The sequence below is a fragment of the Protomyctophum bolini genome (assembly GCF_963924005.1).
Source record: "Protomyctophum bolini genome assembly, chromosome: 7".
Taxonomy (NCBI): Eukaryota; Metazoa; Chordata; class Actinopteri; order Myctophiformes; family Myctophidae; genus Protomyctophum; species Protomyctophum bolini.
The window spans coordinates 8012845-8040400 of NC_137868.1; the positions used below are offsets into that span (position 1 = coordinate 8012845).

At 43.4% G+C, this 27556-nt stretch overlaps 1 protein-coding gene across 1 annotated transcript; it reads right to left on the minus strand.

Annotated features, from left to right (window-relative positions):
• Positions 1 to 3322: 3322 nt before the first annotated feature.
• faxcb (failed axon connections homolog, metaxin like GST domain containing b) lies at positions 3323 to 26713 on the minus strand (the record flags this gene model as incomplete). Its single annotated transcript, XM_080767509.1, has 6 exons — positions 3323 to 3924; positions 6173 to 6289; positions 10731 to 10948; positions 22638 to 22834; positions 23609 to 23744; positions 26451 to 26713. The coding sequence occupies 6 exons, from the start codon at positions 26711 to 26713 to the stop codon at positions 3602 to 3604; spliced, it is 1254 nt and encodes a 417-aa protein (XP_080623635.1). The 3' UTR covers positions 3323 to 3601.
• Positions 26714 to 27556: the final 843 nt, after the last annotated feature.

Genomic DNA, 27556 nt, shown 5'->3' on the forward strand with positions numbered 1-27556 from the left:
AAATGTTTTTGGTCCATTTTGTACCTCCAGTTGTAAATACGAGGAGGTACAGCTTCTTCTTTTCCTTTAAAACTAAATCTCACACACAGTTGTATTGTAGTTCATTTGGTATCTGTCACTGTGACTGTGTGTGTGTGTGTGCAGATTTCATTATTTTCCCATCCAGCATTTTCCTGAAGAAACGTTAACCAGATTACACACTGCCATTCATAATCAACCTCTTATCATCTACACACAGCGCACACACACACACACACACACACACGCACTCGCACACGCACTCGCACACGCACTCGCACACGCACGCGCACGCACACACACAGTAAATTCACGCTAGTGCAAAAAACTATATATCTCTTTGAGAGCAACAAGGAAACAAACCAAAACCAACAAAAATAAACAGCTTTGACACATAAGTTGGTATATAAACAATATTAAAGTGGCACTGATATGATATTAAATAACTTAAAATCTATAAGATTCCAAACCAAAATTGCACATTCACCACATTCGTTACTGATTTGAGTGGCGCTTGTTTTTAGCTGCACTCTGCTCCACACCATTACGGTACGTCTTTCCATGAAATATATCACACACACACACACACACACGTGTCCATGGCCACAAGAACACACGACACGCACGCACGGGCGCACACACTTGCACTCAATCGTGCACAAATCTACTCATCATCAGAGGAGGAAGGGCATCACTTACGCGCCAAGACTGAGGAGAAAGTAAATGACTGCATAATAATTCTATTCCATACACATCCTTCCGCCCGTGACAGAAGAACCACTGACAGCCATGCAGGGCCTCCCAATGACCTTGAGGTTATGGAACAGAGGAGACGCCATGCAGACTTGCTTGAGGACACACCACCCTCTAGCGGCCACACTGTAACTGCAGCTCTATTGAATCAACAGAAATGTAAGTCGCCTACACCAGTGGTCTTCAAACCCACAGAAGGCCCCCGACAATACTTTAATTAGGGTATAGACACCCCCCCCCCCCCCATTCAAATGATTTTTCCCTATAGACCCTGATATGAAGAGGTATTGGTTTAAAACGTTTTTTTTTATAACTGTAACCGTTTATAAATGTGCCGGGTGGTGCAGTACTTAGTTCAGACAGTACTTGGTTTAGACTAGTCATTGGTTAGACCAGTCATTAGTCCTACAACTACAACCTATCTCAAACCTTCACCCTAACCTCCCACGGGGCAGCACACCTAAACCCAACCTTAACCCATGTCTAACCAATGACTAATCTAAACTAAGTAACATTAAAATACATTTCATCCACTGATTTACACCTGTTAAACCTGTGATGTGAATATATCTGATTCCGACATATTTAATTGTTGTATACTTCTCATTTGGCTGCGGATCCCCTGGAACCCCATCAAGGACCCCCTGGCTGCAGATCCCCTGGAACCCCATCAAGGACCCCCTGGCTGCAGATCCCCTGGAACCCCATCAAGGACCCCCTGGCTGCAGATCCCCTGGAACCCCATCAAGGACCCCCTGGCTGCAGATCCCCTGGAACCCCATCAAGGACCCCCTGGCTGCAGATCCCCTGGAACCCCATCAAGGACCCCCTGGCTGCAGATCCCCTGGAACCCCATCAAGGACCCCCTGGCTGCAGATCCCCTGGAACCCCATCAAGGACCCCTGGCTGCAGATCCCCTGGAACCCCATCAAGGACCCCTGGCTGCAGATCCCCTGGAACCCCATCAAGGACCCCCTGGCTGCAGATCCCCTGGAACCCCATCAAGGACCCCCTGGCGTCAACAACTAAAGCAACAAAAAATGACATAACATCTGAACCAACGGAAACAGGTACAGGCGTACCGTACCCCTCCCCATGCCAGTCCCCCTGCTCTAGGCCTACAGATGAAACGTAGCGATTGTGGATCGTGCAAACACTCATGAATCACTTTCGCTTTGATTATTTGTACGGCGATGAAGTGACCGAAGGTGGACCTTTGAAGTAACGCAACAGAATAGACGACTGTCAGCTATAGGCAATTTCCACCTACACTAATAACGTTGTGCGTCAAGACACAAAAAGTAGCAGAGCAGTCAGTGTTTCCTCCAACAAGAGAGACGGTATACATGCCTTGTCTTCAACAGGTATCTTCTCTAACTCTGTTCAATGAGCAGATTGTGTGCACATCTACAGTAGTACCTGCATTTAGGCCAAGTGCTGGCTAACAAGGCATGTATCAAACATAAGTTAAAATATCCACACACTGGGTTAAAGCTCCCAAACTATTTTCTTGAGAGTGCAATGTTTCGAGCATGTACAGTAGGTATTCTTTTTAAATGATTATCTTACAAAGGAACGTAAGCCTATTTATACGGGGTACCTATACCACGGGTCACACAGACAACGTCAGAGAGAGGGATGAGGCTGGCAGGGCACTGCGTCAGGCACGCGGAACTATAGAGGCAAGCAAACTGTACACTCTGGGAGCCAACCCAGGGCAAAGCTAGGAAAGGCAAGAAGCGCACCACCTACGTGGATGCACTGTGGCGCGACATCTTAGCTAACAACACTGGAGTGGAGAGCTCAAGACCCTGATGTTAGATATAGGAGAGTGTGGAGGGCAACGGTTCAGGAGTCCCGAGTTGGTGTCGGCTAGACCGCACTCTTGCATCGCATTTATACCAAAGTCATTGGCTAATGACTAATGTATAGCACCTGTGAGCCGGAAGAAGCAGCCTAGCAAAATAATCCAATCACAGGGACAATCAAACATTTGCCGGAGGAAGACCTACATGGTCGAAATGTACATATAATATGCGAGCTTTAACGAAGTGTGCAGATATTTTCTTTCTCTCTCTCGAGTCTCTACCTTTAAAAGTAAACAAATGCCAACTTGAATGCCTATCTTTCGATAACCCATCACCAGCGTTGTGACGAGACCAATAAGGCAAAGAGGAACTGTCAGATAAACAGTCCCAACAAATCATATCGTGGCTGTCGGGTGGAAACCTTGTATGTCCAAAATGGTTAGTTCTCAGAAAATGGAAAAAATAACCTGTGTTCCACTAGCTGTAGACTAGTTATTATAGTCACAAGCTCTTGTTGATACTTTTTATTTTTTCCAATAATATCGGAAAAAATAAAAAGTATTAACAAGAGCAACTATTTGAAAGAGTTAAAGTTTATCTGTGGGTTGTATACAACCCACAGATAAACTGTAACTCTTTCAAATAGACGTTATCTTGTAAAATAAGTTTAAAGATGGAGATAAAAGGTTTCTGCCCGACAGCAACAATAGTATTTATAATAGTATGCGCTTTCAGTTCATATGCCCCACATATAAATGTCCATGAGACGGTTAGGCTACACACTGATGTTACTCTCGGGAACTTGGATTTTGTCATCAGGATGGAATAGCTGGAGCAGTTGCTCCATGAGTGAGTGTTCTTCTCTGGCCCTGTATAGGAACGACCGGTTGAAGTAGTACCAGACCTTCAGCTCCACGTCTGTAAAAGCACAGAGCGGGCCAGTAACTCTCGACCGGTTATAGGGCTGCGGAGTCAGTCGGGACTCGTTGTCAGCCAAACCTGGTCACCTCGCGCCTCCTATCTCAAACGTCCAGCCGGTCTTCCTTGGACTCCTCTTTGAGCTGAACCTCGTTGTCCGACCCCGTGCCCACGTCCGAGTCAAAGAGCGAGTGGAAGGAGAGCGGGGTGTGCGGGGTGGGCGCCGCCGAGTTGCTGCTAGCGTCACTGTCGTCCAGAGTGTCAGTCCTGGAGAACAGGCCCAGGTCCAGCAGGCCGTTGGGGGAGCCGCCGGTGCTGGTGCCGTCACTGTCCCCCTCGTAGTACAGGTCCTCCATGTCCACGAACCACTCGGGCCAGAACTTCCGGCGCATGCGCTCGCAGAACATGGCCAGGTTGATCAGCTCACCTACAAAAGCCAAGACAGGAGACAGGAGTGTTTTTTTTTAACAAGAGGCTGATTCTACAAATGCCTTCCAAATCAGTAGTTCTGAAACCCTTTTCGTTCCAAGGAACCCCAAAATGATATACATGTATTTGGCCACGGACAGCCCATTTGAACATTTTCACATTTTCAACCTTATCTTCATATAATTGGTCCTCACTGATGCTCATTATAAAATGCCATGTTTTCCGTCTACTCACTCTGCGTCTCATTGGAGGGCCGGCTGTGGACCGTTAAGCGACCTGCTTACCAGTGACATCATCGATGGGGATTCCAAGCTTAGAGAAAATACAGCCTCTCGTCTTTCTTAAAAGTAAGCATGCTGAAATAGAAGTCCTTGGTGGGGGTCCACAAGGTGACTGCAGACACATCAGTGCCTTTATAACACTTAGTGGCAACGACAGGCTGTGAGTTCATGCTTTGATTATGGCTCAGTCAGAGGTGTTTTATGTTCTTATTGTAATCTCATTCATCAAAAACTATAGGCTGTACACAACCACAAAGACACAGCTTGATGCCTTCCCGAAACATCTGATTTCATGTTCACACTTTGATTTTCTTTATCCTTTTCTGCATCCAAAAAAACAAAAAAAATACCTTTTTCCGGTCTCCAGTGTTTTCCCTGCTGTTAACAATCTCTTTGAAGATACACAAACAAAATCAAAGCCTGTGTCATCACCAAACACTGCAATGCAGCAGTACTTCACTGCCATCTAGTGGAGGCAGACAGATACACACCCAACCCTAGGTTCTCTGGAAATATACAGTATCCCTTGCGGTATTAAAAAGCTCTTATAAAACAGGAATATGCTTTATATTGTCAATTTCAGGTTCCACATTACAATTTTGTAAGGAAATACATGTATACATAAATACATAATTACAAGCCGGATACATGAAATAGTGTTGCATGTTCATAAAAGGTACTCTCTAGATTCAGAGTACCACGCATGAGTGCTGACATTTTCACCACTTCACTTGCTCAGGGAAGATAATTGAATTTTGACCTTCAGACAGTACCATATGTTAACCAGTAGGGGTCAGACCAGACCTGGATATACAGGAAGACCAAATGCAACCACTGCAATTGTGTTATTATTGTATTAAACCCATTTTGGGTGGGAACCCCCTATTGAAAAATAGCAGATCTACAAGCTCATAGCGCGCCACCGAGTGGCACGCTACGAGATTGTAGGTCTGCTATTTTAGAAAAATCGAAGAACGACTGACATAGAAACATAGCTTTTTCAGAAAACTGTCAGGATGTAGAAGACATTTTTAGATTCTGATCTCAGGTCAAAATGGGTTAACAATTAAAATCAAGGCATTTAGCAGACGCTTTTATCCAGTGTGTTAGAGTAGACACTAGTCAATAAACAAATTATCACATAAATAGTGTGCATAGAGACTTATTGCATCTGTCAAAATATAGCATAGTGTCTAAATCAAATTCCTGGAAAAATGGAATATCCGCACTCTCTTGTAAGTTTGAGTTTCTTCAGCCTTCCTAAGTGTGAAATGCTGAGGAAGGCCTGCGTGCCGAAACACGTTTCTCTAGGTGGACTGCTGCTGCTGCTGCTGCTGCATGTGTTTTCATGAATTGACCCATTTTGACCTGAGATCAGATTCTAAAAACGTCTTCTACATCCCGACAGTTTTCTGAAAAAGCTATGTTTCTATGTCAGTCGTTCTTCGATTATTCTGCTATTTTTCAATAGCTAAAGCATAACATAATGCTAACACCAAAAGGGGTCATTTCCAAGGGGCGGGTACAAACACATTCACAGCTAAAACTGTGCCACTTTGAATAGTGGGCTCCGATTGGTCACCCACAACTCCGGGGTGAGCAAAATGTAATTCAAACCAAGGAGTGCCAGCCAGACCAATCTGCCCAGGGCTCTCTTTTTAGCTGTGGCACGTTCGTCTGGCTATTTCCAGGCTACTGACATCTGTGGTAAAATAATGAGGACTAGTGACCAAGATATGTCCGCATTAGAAGCCTTATCTTAGCACCTTAGCATTAATCGAAATAAAAAGGTAGAAGAAAGGGGTACAGCAAGTCAGCAAGGTAGAGTGAAATGCTAGGACAACTGGGAATGAGTCTACTGCAATGGGGAGTTTAGTCCACATCCACCATAAAGATTGGTCAAAATAACATTTTATTGACACACAAAAAAATAGTGTAGCTTTAACACGGATCATGCCAACTAACCTTTAATGAGTTGCTCTGGCCGCGTGCCCGGCAGCGTCCACATAGCCTGGGCTAAATGGCCAAACACCGTGGCATCTAATGTTGACATCTTTGCACCCATGAAGTACTTCTTATCTCCTGTGAGACACAGAGAAACAGAAATACACAACCCATGTTTAGAGTGTTTTGTAAGAGTAGGGCGGCTAGGGCCAGCTTTTTGTCCTAACCCGTGTCACATTTGCCATTGACAATGAAAAGAGAATTTACGTCATGTGTCTGAGCAAATCGGCTTTTTGTGCCAACACAACCTTTAAATGCCATTGACAATGAAAGGAGAATATCCATATGGTTTAGTTGACTCAATGTTTTCAGTTTTTCCTTCTTTTGGTGAGCTTGTTGGCAGTGAGCACACTCATGTAATCTGTTATTTTGTTGTTGGTTGTCATGGCTACCAGTTCCCACCTGATGTCGTGTGGGAGTTCAGACTGACCAGAGTCAGACCGTACTGAATAACTGCTAGTTTACATAATGTCTTAGACTAGGACTCAAGTCTAAGATGAACAGCTCATCAATGCAGTGTCATCTCCTTTGAATCCTCCAAAGAGGATGATTCTCATTTGCACCCACTTGACTCTGTTTTTAAAGTGTTTAAAGTGTGCATTCACACTCAGTGTAAACTGTTGGTATATTACAGTTTTAAGTCATAGATGATGATGTACAATTAAGTACGATGATGATGAGTGCCCCTCACTTCACGAGTGTGATTTTTATTTTTTAACTTAAAAAAAGTGTTTGAAATCTGGCAATGCACTCCAGGGTATAGCGAAGACACCTTGGCAGAAAGAAGACTGGTGTAGCTAGCAATTATGCCATCAGAGGTACTGATGACATCACTGTGATCAATCTTCCAAATTAGGGAGATTATCAGGCATCGACCTGGTTGATTGGCTAATGTGACACATCGTTTGTGGATTGGTCAAACTTCATGTGATGTTTGGGCGACAGAAACAATATGAATGGTAGGGTACACACAGTGACACTTGTTTAAGCTCCAAGACTTAAGTAAAATAATTTAAACTTCTATATAGAAGGTATGTTTTGCTGGACGGTGCATCAGAACACCAGAGCAAAGAGATACCATCATGTTTCCGTAGCAGTGGGACACAAAGTGTACTCCTTTGGAGGGGACAGATTCAAGAAGTACACGGAGCAGATGGAGGTTCACGTCCTCGACACTGTGTCTTTATTGTGGAAGAAGTTACCAAAAGTAACAGCTGGAAGAGAAGATCACCTTGAGGTTCCTTCCATGCGCTACTCTTTTACAGCTGTCCTGATAGAAGATACCGTTTACCTGTTTGGGGGATGTTGTCGGGAACAATGGATGAATAGTACATATACATACAATACATACTACAATGTGCTGTATGAATTTAATGTCAACACCCACAAATGGAAGCTTTCTGGTGCCCTTCCACAGGCGAGGGCATTGCACTCAGCCTGCGTCTTGGGGACGGCGATGTATATTTATGGAGGATCCCACAGAACTGAATACTACGCTGCCTACGCTAATGGCATCTACATGTATGAAACCACCACAATGGTGTGGTCTTTAATTAAAACTAGAGGCTCTCCCCCACCTGTTTCAATCAGTCAAACCGCCACCATCATTGGGAAAAAGATGTTTGTATTTGGGGGCTACTGTTCGACAGAGAAATGCCACGACAACATCAGTGTGTTTGACACAGAGACCAACGCCTGGCTGAGCACACTTTCGCCACAGCTTCTACCAGAAGGACGTTGTCAACATTCAGCCGTTGCCTACAATGGAGAGCTGTACATATTTGGTGGCAACAACAAGAACGAGCACTTGAATGACCTGTGGAAATTCAACCCAGAGACCTTCTCCTGGAAGATGCTTGAGCCCAAGAGGAAAGGTCATCCTAGACGACTTACTAATGATACCTACATCCTCTTACTTGATGATTATTCCGAACCTATAGACGCTTGTTGCATAGTGGGTGATCGTATCATCCTGTCCAGAGGAGGCAAAACTGATGACTTGTATATCTTAGATTTAAGTCCTAGTCTGAAGACAATATGCAAGCTAGCAGTTATTCAGTATGGTCTGGAGTGGTTGGGACTCCCACACAACATCAGGTGGGAGCTAACAGCCATGACAGTCAACACTAAGAGAAACATCAGACCTGTCTGAACTGAGTGGGTGTCTGACTAGTGGGTGTCGGCCTCAAGCTCAATGCCAAGAAAACAAAGGCAATGACAGTCAACACCGAGGACAAAACCATTGCCACTGCAGACGGGACGGTGCTCGAGCAAGTCGAGGACTTCAAGTACCTCGGAGAGCACTTGCCTGGAAAGCCTTGCACGGGATGAGGCTGTTCATAGCTACTGTGGAGTCAGTACTGCTGTATGGGGCCGAGACAATGAGACATGGACCCTCACAGTACAACAGGGAAAAAGCCCTGGATGGAGTCAGTCTACACAAGAATGCTACGAATGGCCCTAGGTGTCACCGCATCAGAAATGTGGACCTCTATGGGGACCTACCACGCGTCACGGACAAAGTCAGAGAGAGAAGGATGAGGCTGGCATGGCACTGCGTCAGGCACCCAGAACTTGAGGCAAGTAAATTGTCCCTATGGGAGCCAACCCAGGGCAAAGCCAGGAGGGGAAAGAAGCGTACCACCTATGTAGACATGCTGCTGTGCGACAGCTTGGCTAACAACACTGCAAAGCTCGGCCTCGGTCTGGCAGTGTGCCGCGGGTTCGACTCCCGATCCCGACGGCCTTTACTGCATGTCTTCCCCCCCCCCCCCCCATCTCTCTCCCCATTTCCTGTCTGCCTACTGTCTGTCCCTCCATAAAAAAATATTAAAAAAGGCGAAAGCCACTAAAATAAAACATAATAAAAATAAATAAAAAACACTGCAGAGCTGAAGAACCTGATGGATAGGAATTTATGGAGGGCAGCGATCCAGGAATCCCGAATTGGTGTTGGCTAGACCTCACTCTCGAAGCAACCAACTCATTTAAAAATCTCAAGAATGGTGGTCCCTTATTGGCCAAGCGCTCCCACCGACATGTGATTGATGTGTTGATGTTTAATTTACGTCATATTTGGCGGAGTTTTGACCTAATTTCTCCTTTCATTGTCAATGGCAAATATTGAGTCCCCAGTTACCTGTGCTACATTGCACAGACCTGGTGAGGATCCAATGAATTAATTAAATTAAACTCCTTAAGCCTTGTAAAAGGTGTTACAGTAGACTTGATGATCTCACCCAACCATTTATCCTTTATTAGAGACATTATACAAATATAAACTAATTTGAGCATGGGCAACCAACTGTGCTTTTATCATCACTCTTTGACCTTTAATAGTCATATTATTTGACGTAGAAACTTGAAAGTATACACAGACTTCACAAACTCTGGAGAGAAGCTATATACAAAGGATGGCGTTGGTTCTGAAAATACAGATGCATTCTGTATGGGAGAAACTTCTATTTTCCAAATATCTTTCATAACAGTGTACGCACAGATCAATGGAAAACGAGTTTCCTCCATAGGAAAGGACTGCTTATTTCCATGTTGATGTCTCACTTAGACAGCCCTGCGATCGAAGACCCCAATACAATCTGTTACTTTGGCCCATCCCTCCTTCCATTTTCCACATTTAGACCTCAGAGATGTACATAGACACGCACACGCACACACACACACACACACACACACACACACACGGCACGCACACCAATACCAGTGGTCTCCCCGTCTTTCCATCTCTTCAGTAAACAAAATAATAATAAATAATAATTTTAGGACACGACAGAGGATACATCCAAATAAATCCAATTAGGAGGGAGAAAAGGTCACCCCGCTCTTGCCCTGTAATTGTATCTTCATTCTTAACCCATTAAGACCTGAGGCCGAATCGGTGGCTATTTTCAAAATATTTTTTTTATAGTAGTTGAGACGAATAACCATAATTTGTCCATAAGTCCATAATTTGTTCTGACCCCTCCCCGAAAAGGCCTATGTGTCCTGACCACTTATCCATACATTATGGATAATTACTATGGACTTGTCTTAGACGACAGTAATTTGTCTCCACTACTCATTTTTTTGATAACTTGAAATGGGACATTCTGCATGTTGAGTACTTTTACTTTTGGTACTTTAAGTACATTTCAATGCCAACACTTTTCTATTGGCATTCTGAATCCCGGACTCTCACTTGTAACTAGTAGTAGTTCTACATTGTAGTATTGATACTTTTACTAATACGTTTTTTTTTTTTAAATCACACTTGTGTGAAGTGAGAGGAGCTCTTATCATCATACATCATCATCACACTCCGGCCAATCACAATAGGCGATTAGGCGTCCTAACTTATTATCCTCAATATCGTTGCTCAGCCAATCACAATTGGCGTTCTCACTTTGCACCCCCCCCATCCTCATTCAAATCATTGCTATGGGATACACAGTTACACACACAAAGCTGGGCATAGGAGGGGCTAGCGACCCTCATCTCATCTCATACATGCATACATACATACCCAGCAGCGTGGCCAGCGTCCTCATGTCCCTCTCCATCAGGGCGTACACCTCCTCCTTGGAGAAGCGTCCGATGCCGTGGCCGTACATCTCCCGGCGCACCATGCTGCCGTTGAGGTGACCCAGCAGCCACCGGAGCGCGTCGCTCAGCGGCCCGCTGACCGACAGCAGCTTCTGGGTCTCCTCCAGGTTGTCCACCCACTGGCAGTACGCTATCGTCCTGTGGGGAAAAGACAGGAGATAATACAGTATACTGTCTCATATACAGTTGTCCACCCACTGGCAGTACGCTATCGTCCTGTGGGGAAAAGACAGGAGATAATACAGTATACTGTCTCATATACAGTTGTCCACCCACTGGCAGTACGCTATCGTCCTGTCAGGGGGAAAGACAGGAGACTCACATATACCGTCTCATATATACAGTTGTCCACCACCCACTGGCAGTACGTTATCGTCCTGTGGGGAAAAGACAGGAGATAATACAGTACTGTCTCATATACAGGAGGGAGACTGTTTTAACAGACGAGAATGAAGAAAACCTATTTGTGTGCCACTCCAAAGACTTATTTTAATACAAACATTTATATAATTTTATACAAACAAAGCAAGAAATGTAAGAAATTCCGTGAATAAAAGAAATCCAAATAATGAAGAAGTAGTGAAAACGGCAGTTATACAAGCTCACAACGCGGCGCGGAAGCGACGCGTTGTGAGCTTGTAGATCTGCTATTGCCACTAGTTTGGGTCCCGGGCAAACGTCTAATCTCTCTTTTGGGTCTCGACCTGAAAGCTTTGGGAACCACTGGACTAGCATACTGCACAGATACTGAAGGAAAGGTAAGGAAAGGTACTATGTTTACCCAGGGTAACTGGACTAAGCTCAAGAACTTGTTTACAGCCAGGCCCTGCTCATAGAACATTTCATGGTAGGGGTTCAATGCCTTGTCCAAGGGCACGTCAGCGGTGGTAATTTTAACGTGCCGGTCCGGGGATACGAACTAGCGACCTTTCCGATATCAAGACCGCTCCGCAAACCGTTCGGCCACCGCTGCATACTGCACAGATGCTACTATAAATGGTAAATGGTGCATTTATATAGCGCCTTTATCCAAGGCGCTTTACATAGATTGTGCATTACATTCACCCATTCATACACCGATGGCAGCGGAAACCATGCAAGGCACCAACTAGCACATCGGGAGCAATTAGGGGTTCAGTGTCTTGCTCAAGGACACTTCGACAGTAACTCTGGGGGAGCCCGGGTTCGAACTTGCAACCTTGCGGTTCCCATCCAGGCACTCTACTCTACCCCTGAGCCACCGCCGCCCCCGGCTGGCTGGTCCTGGAGAAGACGTGAAATACAACACGACATCAATATATCCACAGCAGAGACACAGCAGCACACAGCAGTGCAAGACATACTGTATAGCATCTGTCACATTTGATACACGGCATGAACCCAATGCACACAATATTATCTAACTATAAATGCAGCAAGTCTCTGCACCACGTACGTCTGTAATCCACAGGGCCCCTGCTCAAAGCGCCCATGGTCCATTATGGAACTGGTCTGTTCTGACATCACACCACTCCATATTTGGGCATGCCTGACACGTACAGAACTCCATATATATATAGGACTAAAGGGACACAGACAGATGGGTGGAACGGGTACACAAAAGCCTCATTTGCAATGCTTGACGAAGAACTCCATATATGGTCATAAAAGGGACACGTGTATAATATTGGGGCATTCATTTCCGGTTGTCCAGAACCAGCACAAAAGCCTCTGCCCCGGGCTCTGGACCTGATCACCCCTATATGGATCTGTTCTGACATCACAACATGGGCACCGCTGTGCTAGTATCAAATAAAAATGAGCTGGCTGACTGGCTGGCTCCCATCCTGGAGAAATCAAGGAATGTACACCGTCATAGCAGAGAGGAACGGATGACATGTTCTGTATTATATGTAGTATGTACAGTATTATATATATATATGTGCAGTATTAGGCTGCCAGACTTGCCAGTAAACTCACGTGTTGAGATGAAACACTGCATTTCCATATTACATAAGTAATTAACCGTTGGGAACCAATGCTTCCCATGCAGGCCATATGGCGTGAGGCAGCTTGATGTACAAGTACGCCCCCTGGACATGACACTAGTATGTCACAGGGACTTACCCCCAATTCAACCCTTAATGCAGAGTGCCAAGAAGGGAGGCATTGGGTGGCATTTTTGTATAGTCTTTGGTATGGATCTGGCAGGGATTGAGCCCAGACCTCTCTCAGAGAGGATTTTATATTCTATAATTGTATGTGTACAGTATTAACACAGATGCTATAATAGGCTGCCAGTTCCAGTACCAAGACATGTACTGAAATGAAACACTGCATATTGACATGGCATAATATCCACAGACATTAGATACAACTATTATCCTGGAAATGCTGGAATTTGGAAAACAACACAATCATCAAGTTAACTGTACAGAAATGGAACTTGATGATCCAAAGCAATAAAAATTAAATGCTTTGAGTTGACTTGAGAATTCAGGCAATAAGAAATTAATTGAGGGGATATTTAAAGTAATAGAAAAAGTAATGAAAAACCATGGTGAGCTGCTTGAAACCTTGGAGCGTATAAAACAGCTTCCTCTGCCCGTTCTGTACCATTCTCAGTACATTCATAAATAATATTCAAACAACGCTTATAAGACAACTTTATGTGACACTGTAGGCTACTTAAAATGAATACAATTTAGGCATTTAGCAGATGCTTTTACCCAGAGTGACTTACTGACTTACAAGTGCGAGATCGGAGTAAGCATGAGCCCTAAAGACAACAAACAGCACTGTAAATAGTCACACAAATAGAGTGAAGCGAGAAAAATGTATTGCCTCAAAGAAACTACGGTAGGATACCAGGTAAACATTTATATTAAGCCAGCTCAGTGGCCTTGTGGTTAGAGTGTCCGCCCTGAGACTGGGAGGTCGGGGTTCGATCCCCAGCCGGGTCATACCAAAGACTCTAAAAATGGGACCCAGTGCCTCCCTGCTTGACACTCAGCATCAATGGTTGGATTGGGGGTAAGTCCCTGTGACATACTAGCGTCATGTCCAGGGGGTGTACTTGTACATCAAGCTGCCTCACGCTACTGAAACAGGAGATAGGCTCCTGCCCTGTGGTCCTCATGGCTACAGAAACAGGAGATAGGCTCCTGCCCTGTGGGCCTCATGGCTCGGCAAGGCTACTTACTTACTTATCATCTGTCCAGACAACATGCTATCTAAATCACATTCTTAACATTAGTGGTGAAAAAAACAAAACAAAATATAAAACGAAAACTGAACAAGTAGACGGGGAAAAAACTATACCATCTATGGAAAAAAGGTCACAGATGGGATACAAGGAGAGAGGAGCCCTATGCTAGGGGGTGAGGTGTCGTCTGAAGAGCTGATTCTTCAGAATAGATATTTGTATTTTGCGCATTCCGATCATTTAAGCAAGCCAAAATTGTTTATGCACCATTTCCTCGTCTCTACACACACCCACACACACGCACGCAACACTCTGAGAGAAGAGGCTGTGCGCTGGTGCAAGGTGAAGTGTTGTAGTAAGCAGGATAACAATGCAGTTCAATACAGTAGACAGTACTAACGTCATGTATATCCTCACTGTTCTTTTTTTAATTTCACAACTGAATGCCCCTATTATTACTTCTTCATATGACGAGAAACTAGTGAAAATAACTGATTCTAAGCGGATTCTACCTACGTCACAAAGTAGCGCAAGGCATTGAACTTGAAAATCTGCTAGTTTGACTATTTCCAAAATAATTCTCTGCCTATAATTATGACATGCCCAAAATCGGGACACCAGCTTGAAGGTTTTTTCTATAAATATTTAACCAATGAAAATAATTAACAAGAGCTTGGGACTAAACTAAATAATAACTACATTTGATTGGACCCAATGGAACACAAGCTATCTTTTTCATTTCTTGTAAAGAATGGTTCAACCTGTGCACGTGTCCTATAATGTACTGTATACATAATTTATAGTTTTAGTTATAGTATTTGAATATTTTTTTATTTAGTTTGGGTCATCAAAACCCTATATTTTAACCCTATCTACAGTTTATATTGCCGACAAAAAAAATATTTTGATGGTGTAATGCCTGAGTCATATACTGTACTTGTTTGCATAGCTACTTTCACCCGAGCGCAACCAAACATAAAATGACTTGTCTTTTAGTTCGGCTCAATCTCTTCTCCACATTTTAGTCTAATTTGTTGACGAAACGACGAACAATTTAATCTATTTTGTAGTCTGCATAGTTTAGTTAATTTGTTTTTAGTTTTTTTATGGTAGTCGAATATTTTTCGGCATAGTTTTAGTTGACGAAAACACACCTAATGTATAAGTAAGTGTCCTTGAGGAATCTCCTCAAATGGCTCCGTAGGGAGCCATTTTGTACCATTTTTATTGTCTGTTTTTTATGACTCGGCCGTGATTGAACCCCGACCTCCCAGTCTCAGGACAACCACAAGGCCACTGAGCTGACATGTCCGACCTATACCGATACCCAACCTGTGAGATGGATTGCAGTCACAAAGAGGATGATATTTTAGAAGCTTATTGTTGTCTCCACCAGCCGAAGGCATGGGGGGGAGAATGTTTTACACTCTGTCCGTCTGTCCATCCGTCCATCCATCCATCAGTCCGTGCGTCTGTCTGTCCGTGTACAGCTAATCTCTGTCACCGTTGGCCCAGCCGATGCCAAACTGCGCACGCACACTCCCTGGATGCCAACGACTAAATTCTTCAGAACGGCCTGTTATAGCACCACCATGAGGCCGATTTTTACTAGACACATTTCATTACTCGTATTTTAACCGTTGGGAACCAATGCTTCCCATGCAGGCCATATGGCGTGAGGCAGCTTGATGTACAAGTACGCCCCCTGGACATGACACTAGTATGTCACAGGGTCTTACCCCCAATCCAACCCTTAATGCAGAGTGCCAAGAAGGGAGGCATTGGGTGGCATTTTTGTATAGTCTTTGGTATGGATCTGGCAGGGATTGAGCCCCGACCTCTCTCAGAGAGGATTTTATATTCTATAATTGTATGTGTACAGTATTAACACAGATGCTATAATAGGCTGCCAGTTCCAGTACCAAGACATACAGTACTGAAATGAAACACTGCATATTGACATGGCATAATATCCACACACATTAGATACAACTATTATCCTGGAAATGCTGGAATTTGGAAAACAACACAATCATCAAGTTAACTGTACAGAAATGGAACTTGATGATCCAAAGCAATACAAATGTAATGCTTTGAGTTAACTTGAGAATTCAGGCAATAAGAAATTAATTGAGGGGACATTTAAAGTAATAGAAAAAGTAATGAAAAACCATGGTGAGCTGCTTAAAACCTTGGAGCGTATAAAACAGCTTCCTCTGCCCGTTCTGTACCATTCTCAGTACATTAATAGATAATATTCAAACAACGCTTATAAGACAACTTTATGTGACACTGTAGGCTACTTAAAATGAATACAATTTAGGCATTTAGCAGATGCTTTTACCCAGAGTGACTTACTGACTTACAAGTGCGAGATCGGAGTAAGCATGAGCCCTAAAGACAACAAACAGCACTGTAAATAGTCACACAAATAGAGTGAAGCGAGAACAATGTATTGCCTCAAAGAAACTACGGTAGGATACCAGGTAAACATTTATATTAAGCCAGCTCAGTGGCCTTGTGGTTAGAGTGTCTGCCCTGAGACTGGGAGGTCGGGGTTCGATCCCCAGCCGGGTCATACCAAAGACTCTAAAAATGGGACCCAGTGCCTCCCTGCTTGACACTCAGCATCAAGGGTTGGATTGGGGGTAAGTCCCTGTGACATACTAGCGTCATGTCCAGGGGGTGTACTTGTACATCAAGCTGCCTCACACTACAGAAACAGGAGATAGGCTCCTGCTACAGAAACAGGAGATAGGCTCCTGCCCTATGGGTCTCATGGCTACAGATTAGAAACAGGAGATAGGCTCCTGCCCTATGGGTCTCATGGCTACAGAAACAGGAGATAGGCTCCTGCCCTATGGGCCTCATGGCTCGGCAAGGCTACTTACTTACTTATCATCTGTCCAGACAACATCTCTAAATCACATTCTTAACATTAGTGGTGAAAAAAACAAAACTAAATATAAAACGAAAACTGAACAAGTAGATGGGGAAAAAACTATACCATATATCGAAAAAAGGTCACAGATGGGATACAAGGAGAGAGGAGCCCTATGCTAGGGGGTGAGGTGTCGTCTGAAGAGCTGATTCTTCAGAATAGATATTTGTATTTTGCGCATTCCGATCATTTAAGCAAGCCAAAATTGTTTATGCACCATTTCCTCGTCTCTACACACACGCACACCCACACACACGCACACTCTGAGAGAAGAGGCTGTGCGCTGGTGCAAGGTGAAGTGTTGTAGTAAGCAGGATAACAATGCAGTTCAATACAGTAGACAGTACTAACGTCATGTATATCCTCACTGTTCTTTTTTAATTTCACAACTGAATGCCCCTATTATTACTTCTTCATATGACGAGAAACTAGTGAAAATAACTGATTCTAAGCGGATTCTACCTACGTCACAAAGTATCGCAAGGCATTGAACTTGAAAATCTGCTAGTTTGACTATTTCCAAAATAATTCTCTGCCTATAATTATGACATGCCCAAAATCGAGACACCAGCTTTAAGGTTTTTTCTATAAATATTTAACCAATGAAAAGAATTAACAAGAGCTTGGGACTAAACTAAATAATAACTACATTTGATTGGACCCAATGGAACACAAGCTATTTTTTTCATTTCTTGTAAAGAATGGTTCAACCTGTGCACGTGTCTATAATGTACTGTATAGTGTATACATGTTAATTTTGACAGCTAATTTAAATTTATAGTTTTAGTTATAGTATTTGAATATTTTTTTATTTAGTTTGGGTCATCTGATATTTTTTAACCCTATCTACAGTTTATATTGCAGACAAATATTTTGATGGTGTAATGCCTGAGTCATATACTGTACTTGTTTGCATAGCTACTTTCACCCGAGCGCAACCAAACATAAAATTACTTAATTGTCTTTTAGTTCGGCTCAATCTCTTCTCCACATTTTAGTCTAATTTGTTTGACGAAACGACGAACAATTTAATCTATTTTGTAGTCTGCATAGTTTAGTTAATTTGTTTTTAGTTTTTTTAAGGTAGTCGAATATTTTTCGGCATAGTTTTAGTTGACGAAAACACATATCCTACCTAATGTATAATAAGTAAGTGTCCTTGAGGAATCTCCTCAAATGGCTCCGTTGGGAGCCATTTTGTACCATTTTTATAGTCTGTTTTTTATGACTCGGCCGTGATTGAACCCTGACCTCCCAGTCTCAGGACAACCACAAGGCCACTGAGCTGACATGTCCGACCTACCCATACCCAACCTGTGAGATGGATTGCAGTCACAAAGAGGATGATATTTTAGCAGCTTATTGTTGTCTCCACCAGCCGAAGGCATGGGGGGGAGAATGTTTTACACTCTGTCCGTCCATCCGTCCATCCATCCATCAGTCTGTGTGTCCGTCTGTCCGTGTACAGCTAATCTCTGGCACCGTTGGCCCGGCCGATGCCAAACTGCGCACGCACACTCCCTGGATGCCAACGACTAAATTCTTCAGAACGGCCTGTTATAGCATCACCATGAGGCCGATTTTTACTAGACACATTTCATTACTCGTACACATTGTATCCATACATCACGTAAATCAGTATACACTATCTCTATACTCATGTGATCAACACGGATCACTCCCATTTCTCAGACTCATATTCCACCCTGATGTTTCTTTTCCTTATTACTACAATCATCCAATCACTAAGCAACTCATAGCAAGGGTGAATACCAACCATTTGCCATTTTGTCAATTGTTTTGGAGGTGCTACCCACACATTAGCTGGCCATCTGCTGACTCAATCAACAACTTTCTGGTTTCTTCACCTTGTCTCAATTAGCCGACATGTATCGGAGATTCAGCTGCAATATTTGTCTGAAAATATCAAGCTTGACTGATGAATATGTGTTTATAGAAGAGAGACGTGTAGATGAGATACTTTCTTTCTAGGAACAGTCTTGTCTGTTGGGAAAGAAAGACAAAACCCTCTCCTGTGATATGTCTATAGATAATGGTGGTGTTTTTAGACCCACTGGCTCCAGTCTGCAGTCTCCTGGATGACTGGAAATTAAATAAGAGCATCTGGTGTACATCTCTGTTGACTGTCCAGTACTCATACATTACACTGTGTCCTCCCGTAACATGATATACAGACTACATACACTCTAAAAGGATAAACACACACTAAAAACAAAACCATGTTCAAATGCTTGCAATGTTGGTTAACGTCCCCTAAAGCTGCTGTAACCGTTTCCCCCAAAAAACTAAATGAAAAATCATCACCATGTTTAAAATTATATTTATTTTAAAGATCATCATTAATTCTCAGTTAATACCACAAATACAATGTTACAGGCTAAAAAGACAACATTTTAATCAATTGCACCTTGTTTCCAAGCCATTAATCAACGATGCATACATATAATGAAGTGTTTGACTCCAGATAGATCACCGTTTCTCCACGTTTCCCAAATGGACCCTTACGGGTCTGCAACTCTGACAGTGTACGATGGAAACTAAGGATTCAAAAAGGCCGTCCTCCTGGTGGTCCCCAGATCCAGTGTTTCGGACCAGTGAGGTATACAATATTAAGATACAGTCAACATGGTTGCCACTGAGGAGCTTCCTGGAGCTATACAGTCACAGTCGTTACAGTAACTTCAATCAGTCTCGCTCATGGATGTGAAAGAACGTGTGTGTGAGCACAACGCCATGGTGACAGCTGATAGTCAGCAGATGGCCCTACACAGAGCAACAAGATGCCCCACTGCCCTTCCTTGACATAAATAATTCAATCAATACGTGAGTCTAAACCATGGTCTAAACATAGCACAAGGACTGGTTGGCTGGGGGGGTTGGATGGGGGTGGTAGAAACGCAGAAAAAGGAGGTGAGGGAAGATATAGAGAGTGGTAAGGAGAGAGAGAGAGAGAGAAGAATGGGAGGTATTTAGGTTAATGTGAAACAACCTCTACAAGCGTTCTACAACTGTTTCACTCAGATCTCCAGGAAACACAAGGGCACAACAAGGGCACACAGACCGTACGTTAAAAGTTGCAAAAATAGCCTAAAATAGACAATGTGTTGCGGTGCAACATGCCGTGAGCTTGTATATATATATCTGCTATGTTTGGTCTGTTGGAAAACTGGTTATCATGAGACTGTCACAATATGGCCATACTGTATATTGACATTCCCATATATGGGCTTAATACTCAGAATGCCCATGTATGGACCTTGTGATGTCACGAGGCATGTCGAGGCGTGGACTGACAACCATATATGGAGGCGTGACCTGACTGGCGTACGGGATTTGCAGGTTTTCATAGTAAGCTGCGACCTATAGTTGCAATAATTTCATTGGATCCATTGGAACACATAACAAAGTAATGTATTTGGACATACGAGGTTTCTGCCCGACAGTAACAATATGTAATAATAAAGGCAGGGCCTTCTGGGTTATGTAATTTACAGTACCCTGCACTGCACTCTGAGTTACTGTCTGTACGCACACTGCACGCGGAGCAGGGAGAATATATAATACCATTTTATAATTGAGTGATTCATCTTGAGTCTACTCTTCTGAAGGGGGTTGACTGAAATTGTGGTTTACATCATAAAGAAGCCAAGTGCCAACATCAAAAGGATATGATATATTGGGGGGGGGGGGGGGGGGGGGATTAAATGCCAAGAATTTGTAAAGGACGAGGAGGTCACAGCGGGGGGGAACTCTGTCTACAAAATATCAATCGTATTACTTGGCAGCTTGCATGAAATGGCACTCTGGATCTCAGATACAGATTCAAGTAGAAGCTAAATTAATATCGTCATTCCTCATGCTTTAAAGCCCTGTGTGTTAAATATGAAGCCCTTCCATTTAAATATAGACATATAGTTCAATAGTCCCCGACATTTTCTGGATCAGGGCCGACCTGAAAACCTTGAAACGCACCGTGGGCCAACCCATTTGACCACATAATGATAAACTCCCGACGCTGGGCACTGCAGTGCCCATGCAGCGTGACGTGGTGACGGTGGTCGGCTGGGCGCTCGTCCAGAATCGCTGATACGACCAATATGAATATACCCAATGAAGCCCATATATGGTCTGGTTGTTCAGAACCACCAATCAGACCGACATGCCTACATTTCACTCACCCTAGAGTTGTAGGTGATCAATCTGAACCCACTATTCAAAGTGGGACATGTTTTTGCTGTGACATTTCAATGCGTTTGTAACCGCCCCCTTGGAGATGAATCTTTCACAACGAACAAGTTCCAGACAGTATATATATCTACACAGTGATATTAAAGGGACACTTTACCCTTTTTGCAAAAAGATATATGTTAATGACATTTAGAAGCTTTAGAACACTTTCCTGGGGGTCTTTATGTGTGTAATATGTGGTTTTAGATATTTTAGATTGTAGCAGTGAGCCTGTTGTCTCTGATGTCATGGACACTGGGCTCACTTCCTTCCTGGACTACATGTTGTCTCAGTAAGACAGCTCTCCCCCCTATCCACAAGGAGGAGCAGTGCACCAAATAATTATGGGAATTGTAGTCCAGGAAGGTAGTGAGACCAGTGTCCATGACAGAGACAACAGGCTCACTGCTACAATCTAAAACCACATATTACACACATAAATACCCCCAGGAAAGTGTTCTAAAGCTTCTAAACATCATTAACATATATTTTTTTGCAAAAAGGGTGAAGTGTCCCTTTAAGGTACTTGTTGCAGACTGCTTTTCCAGGGAAAAAAAGCGCCAAAGCCAGACTGAGATCAGACGGAGACGGAGATGAAAAGGGACAGATGAACAGGTACGACGTTGAGTATTGCAATGCATACTGAGGCCCAACAACAGGCATTTATTTTTGACATTGTCAAACAACCAAGAAGGAGAAAAGGTGACGGCATTCAGTGTGGAGCTCTGAGTGGAAAGTACAGAATGATGATGGATAATGCTTTTAGGTAATGGAAAATAATCCTACTCCTCTGTGGGACAAGACAGAGTGCTACTACAGTACATGACTTCCTAGCAACAGGGTGTTTCTCAGCAGACGTATGACTCATCAGTACCACAGAGGACATCCCGTTAGTGACAGACGATCACATTATACACCCAAAGTTAGCCGGGACGGGTCGGTATGCCCCTTATAGTTAAGGAGTAGCCCACACCACCCTTTGTGACAGGTGGGTCCTCACTCTTCATTTCATTTCTCACAACTGTTTTTTTTTTTTTATCACTCATGTTCAGATAGATATAGAGAGATATATTGGCCTCTTCATGGTCGCTATTAAAGTCTAATGTCCCTTAAAGTATCTTAACCCATTTTGGGCGGGAACCCCTTTTGGTGTTTTAAACATTATGTTATAATTTAGCTATTGAAAAATAGCAGATCTACAAGCTCATAGCGCGCCACCGAGTGGCGCGCTGCCAGCTTGTAGGTCTGCTATTCTTGACAAATGGTGAAAATATTTATTTCATAAAACTGGAGGATTTACTACACTTTTACACACAATTACCACACTTTAACACACAAGTGTTCTGCTTTAATTAGATGTTGACATTTAGGTCCATTGTGCCATAATCTTATTTTCTTCTGTAAATCTGTATCAGACCTTAGAGAGTCACATATTAGTCTGTCTTTGAACTCACCAGTACAGATGTTCCTCCACCATCTTGGTGATGGCGCGGGACACAGCCCTCTCCTGAGGACTCAGGTTGTTGTTGAGGTTGACGCCCAGCTTCTCCTCCAGGAAGTCCACCATGAACTCTAGTCCGGACACCTGCTCATTGTTGTACTCGATCCACGGCATCTTTCCCTGTGGCGACAGCTTCCCGTCAAAGAAATTCTGCAAGGGGAAATTAGAATATACTGTAGAATATGTATACTGTACAGTGTACATTCTTCTGGGGGGGGGATGAATCATGTGCAGTTGTAGTTAAACACATCGAATACATGTTCACACCTTGGTTGAGGGTAAATAGTTTTATGACAATATATTATAAACACTTGGAATGGTTGTTTGATCAAAGCTAGTGGGCAGAGTTTTCTGGACCAATAAGCACCATGTGAAGAATTGAAACCAAATACCATATTGTGCCGAATAAAATATGGCGACTCTGATTACAAGACGACTCCCATTCTTTCAAGACTCATTTGTGGAAAAACAACATTGAATGTCAAATAGTCTATAGTCCCCGATTATACTATACGAACCTGTATTTTAGGATATTTCCATTGGAGATTTTTTTTTAGTTTTTTATTCAGCACACTATGTTTAGCAAACACTGAAAACTAAAGTACCTCTCAGGCCTCCTCCATAAACCTCCTGTGACACGGAACCTGCTGTCCACAAACTTGGACCTCCTCTCTGTCCCCAAGGCAGTCAAGTGAACCTTCGGGGACAGAGCGTTCAGTGTGGCAGCCCCCACCCCCCCCCTGTGGAACTCTCTTTTCCAAGGCTGCCTTGAAAAGACACTTATTCTCTCAGGCTTATGGCATATCGTTTTTGTTTGTTGTTGGTACATTTTGTAAAGCGTCCTTGGGTTCATGAAAGGCACTATATAAATTAAAGCTTTTATTATTATTATTAAAAGAATATATTGAATCCAGTTAGTTTTACCTGGTAGGGGAGGTCCAGCATGCGCAGGTATGTCTCTATCTTGAGGCAGAACGGTGAGAGGCTGGGAACGCCATTCTTTGGCCTGGAGAACTGATGGAGTATTATGGCATCCTTAGAGTCCAGCTGTTGCTCCTTCCTATAGAACACAAACGGAAAGAAAGACTCAATGAACCTCTAAAAGGCAGAGGCAAAATCTGCCCCGAGAGAGAAACTAGCATATTTCTCAATTGCTGTGTAACATAATGCTGATGTGACATACATAGAAGACGACATATAGTACATGCACTTAGTTGCTGTACATTCCATCACTGCACACAAACAAAAAGGTGAACTCAATGAACGTATAAAAAGGCTGAAGGATTTGTCTGTGAAAAGCTAGCGTACAGCGTAGCTCAATTGCTGTGTAACATAATGCATGCCACTGTGATATACAATACCATGACTGGACCAAAGTAGCAGTGCATGCTGTTCATTTGGAGGCTTTTCTCCCAGGAAGCGATAGGCTATCACCTTCCGCTTATTATAGGCTGTTGACACAGCTGGGACAGTCCCTGGTTCCCTGAGCTGTGTTTTTTAAAGAACAATGCCCACCCCCACACACACCCCCACACACACACACCCCCTATTCTCAGCGACAGCGGTTTCTCTATTAACTGTCAAACACCATCATATTCTCAGGGACCTAATGTTAAATGTCGCTACTTTTGCACAGACCAAATTCTGTCGAAATAAAAACAGAATGTCGGAAGAAACTTTTATACAGCCAACAACAACCTGGAATCAATAACGAGCAGCAGGTTGATAATTTTGTTTTTTATGATCTGCTTCATTTCTTTTTTTGTTGTTTTTCTTCTTTGTAATTATTTGTTTGGTCCGAATATTATTGTGTTTGTTGTCTTGATTTGTCACAACTCGAGTTGGCTTTGTACGACGCTTAAAAAGGTCTTTAAATAATTACTTTTTGAAATGTCTATGGGAAAAATGCATTGGGATTTATTTCCTGGGCCTGGCGTTGTCATGAAAGGGGGCGGGACTGCGACGCTCTATAAGGGTACATTTGGTTACCAACCCTCCATCATTTAGCTGGGGACCACCTGGAAACCCCTCAAGGACCACTGGTTGAAAACCACTGCAGGCAGTTTGGGGACTACCCAGTTAGCGACTGGTTTAGGTTTATTCATTTGGTAATCAATCAATCCAGAATGGTGGGCCTCTGAATCACCAATTTGAAAGTACTAAGTTGTTAGTCTTCATGTAGTATTATGATGGAGATAATGTGATGATTATTAGGGTATTATTCTTGCAGCAACGGTCTGTTCTTTGGCTTGGCTAGTCTTTGAGTACACACACTGACACATATCTTTGAGTGTGAATAATTCAGAGTAACTACAGGGTTAGGTCAGGACTAGCAGTCGCCCACACTTAATGTATAGTCTCCTTTTTCTATCCAAGATAGGTCTGTACTCTGAATATACACGTCTACCACGCAATATATAATTACATGAATATATTGATTTATTGATACAATGTTGCGGGTGATTAGGTGGGGTGGGAGCGGCGATAGCTTTGTTGTTTGTTTTGTCCTTGTTGTTTATGCATGAATGTATTTGTTGTATTGTTCTGCATTTGCTGTAGGCCTATGTTGTTACACACCCTCAAAAACGAGATGATACATCTCAAGGGGATATCCTTTTCTCAAGAAAGGTTCATATAAGACAAAATGTCAAAGCGCTCATCACAACATATTGAGAATGTATCACTGCAAAGACAATATAGCTGGTTATACACTTCCTTCTGGCCTCACACAATCTGTATTTCTGCGTGCATTGTTAGCGTTCATTTTCAATTAATTTACACCAGAATAAGTTACTGTAGTAGCTATATAATATAGCCTATATGCCTTCAGTGTCGCTGTTCACTTTAGTGGTGCTGAAACGGTCATTCAATGACGCTGTCTATTCGCAAAGTGGTTCTGAAACGTTCTGAAAACATGAAGGCTCTAGCAGAGATAGGACAGGCCTGAAAATCATCATGCCATAACTAAACCGATGCCACTGTCGACGACATCATGTTACATGGTCTAAAGTAAACAGCTGCAGCAGATGAGCCACGGGAGACTACAGTACACGTGATTCAGCAGCGTCTCCGCACGCAATGCAACGCTGCAGAAGATCATTACCCAGAGGCGGAAATGATAAACGTTCATGCCTGCATGGTCACTGCATGTAACGGTGCAGAACTAGACAATCCAAATAATCCTTGACGGTCAGGGGGAGCACAATTCATTGCACAATATAGGCCCGAAGGCCCCGAACGAATCTCGCAATGCAAAGAATACTGCATGGATGTCATTCTCCATCATGCAGTCCATCCGCTTTCAGATGGTGGAAATAAATGATAGGCATGATGGAATCATGAAAGCCTTTGATTGAACGCCATTAGAGCAAGCAGCACCGTGTCACACAGGAGTTCAGCAAAGGTCGTCCTGACACCGCAGCGCCAGAGGAGTGCTTTATTTACGCACAAGCTCCTCGGTGGACATAGCAGCACTATGGCCCACGGGACCTGGCAACACGAACACACGCGTGATTCCGGTTCCAGTCTCGTGTCCTTGCGGGGGCAAATATGGCTGAATCCTACCCAAACCTGCAGCTATATTCCCAGTCGGGAAAATGTGAAGCAATGTAGCCTAATATGCAAACTGTTTTGGCCGCCACCCCTATATCCAACCAGTACTAGTACATAACAACACATACTACAATGCAAAGTCTATCACATATGGATTATGACGATGGCAACATATTGAATTGACGTGTTATTACATCACAGGCACCGCACCAACCTGATGGCGAGCAGTTCGTGCAGTAGGTATGCAGCAGCAGCGAGGAGGGCACCGCCGGTGATGTAGAGAGTCTTCTTCCACCAGGAATCGGACCCCAACGCCGACATGATCCCGCCGTATTCATGTAAAGGGATCGCAATGATGTAGCCATACAAGGACTGGTGCTCATCGGAGCCACACAGCCCGAGAGCCGGCAGGCTGTGATTCCGCCCCAGCTCCACCACACACGGTCGGGAAGAGGCGAAGCCAGCAGCCCAATACATTCTTCTCTCTCTCGCTCAGTTCCCCCTCCCGACTGCCTCCCTCCGAGTCCTCCTAGTCCCCGCTTTCAGTTTCATCAAAAGACTCCTGCAGTTGGTCCACTACGGCATGGCGATGTTGTGTTTATCTGCCAGACAAACGATGCGAAAAGCATCATCTTCTCTCTCTTCGCCCTGATGGTGCCCGCACCCAGTTCGGCGTCTTCCGCAGGCGTTCGGTCGGTGTGTCTTTTGTCTGTTCCAATGGAAGCGAGTGATGTCACCCCCGCCCACACCGGTGAGGGCTCCCTCTATGCCAGTGAAAACAGCCTAAAATACTGCCATGTTTACACTGTCAGCAATGTTTAAATGTTACACACACCACGACTCCATTGACGCAATAAACTCTAAAAACGGTCTGAAAATAACAGCTTGCCCACAATTCAATTCAACTCACGAGATTTTTTGGGAAATCCCCAAGGGATATTATCATAGACTACTGGATAAGAAAATATTCAAAACGAAAAATATAATTATATACTAGGCCACCATAATAATAATAAATATTAAAACAAATATTAGGTCTAGCTAATGGAACAGCACAGGTAGATGATACCAAGTGTGATAGGCCTACTCAGCTTTAAGTCATTCATATTGGTGTTGTTGATCATTCATTACCATCACTATGAATAACTCTTGATTGTGAAAATGAAGATTGTTCCTAGTTCACAGTCACCTTGGGATCTTCCTTGCCTGCGAGTGGGTTCCAAAATGGACCCCTAAAGATCTGCGACTCTAGACTGTGTACAAATGAAACCCTTAAGGGTCCATTTGTACACTCTTGAGTTCTGGGGGTTCTTTATTGTG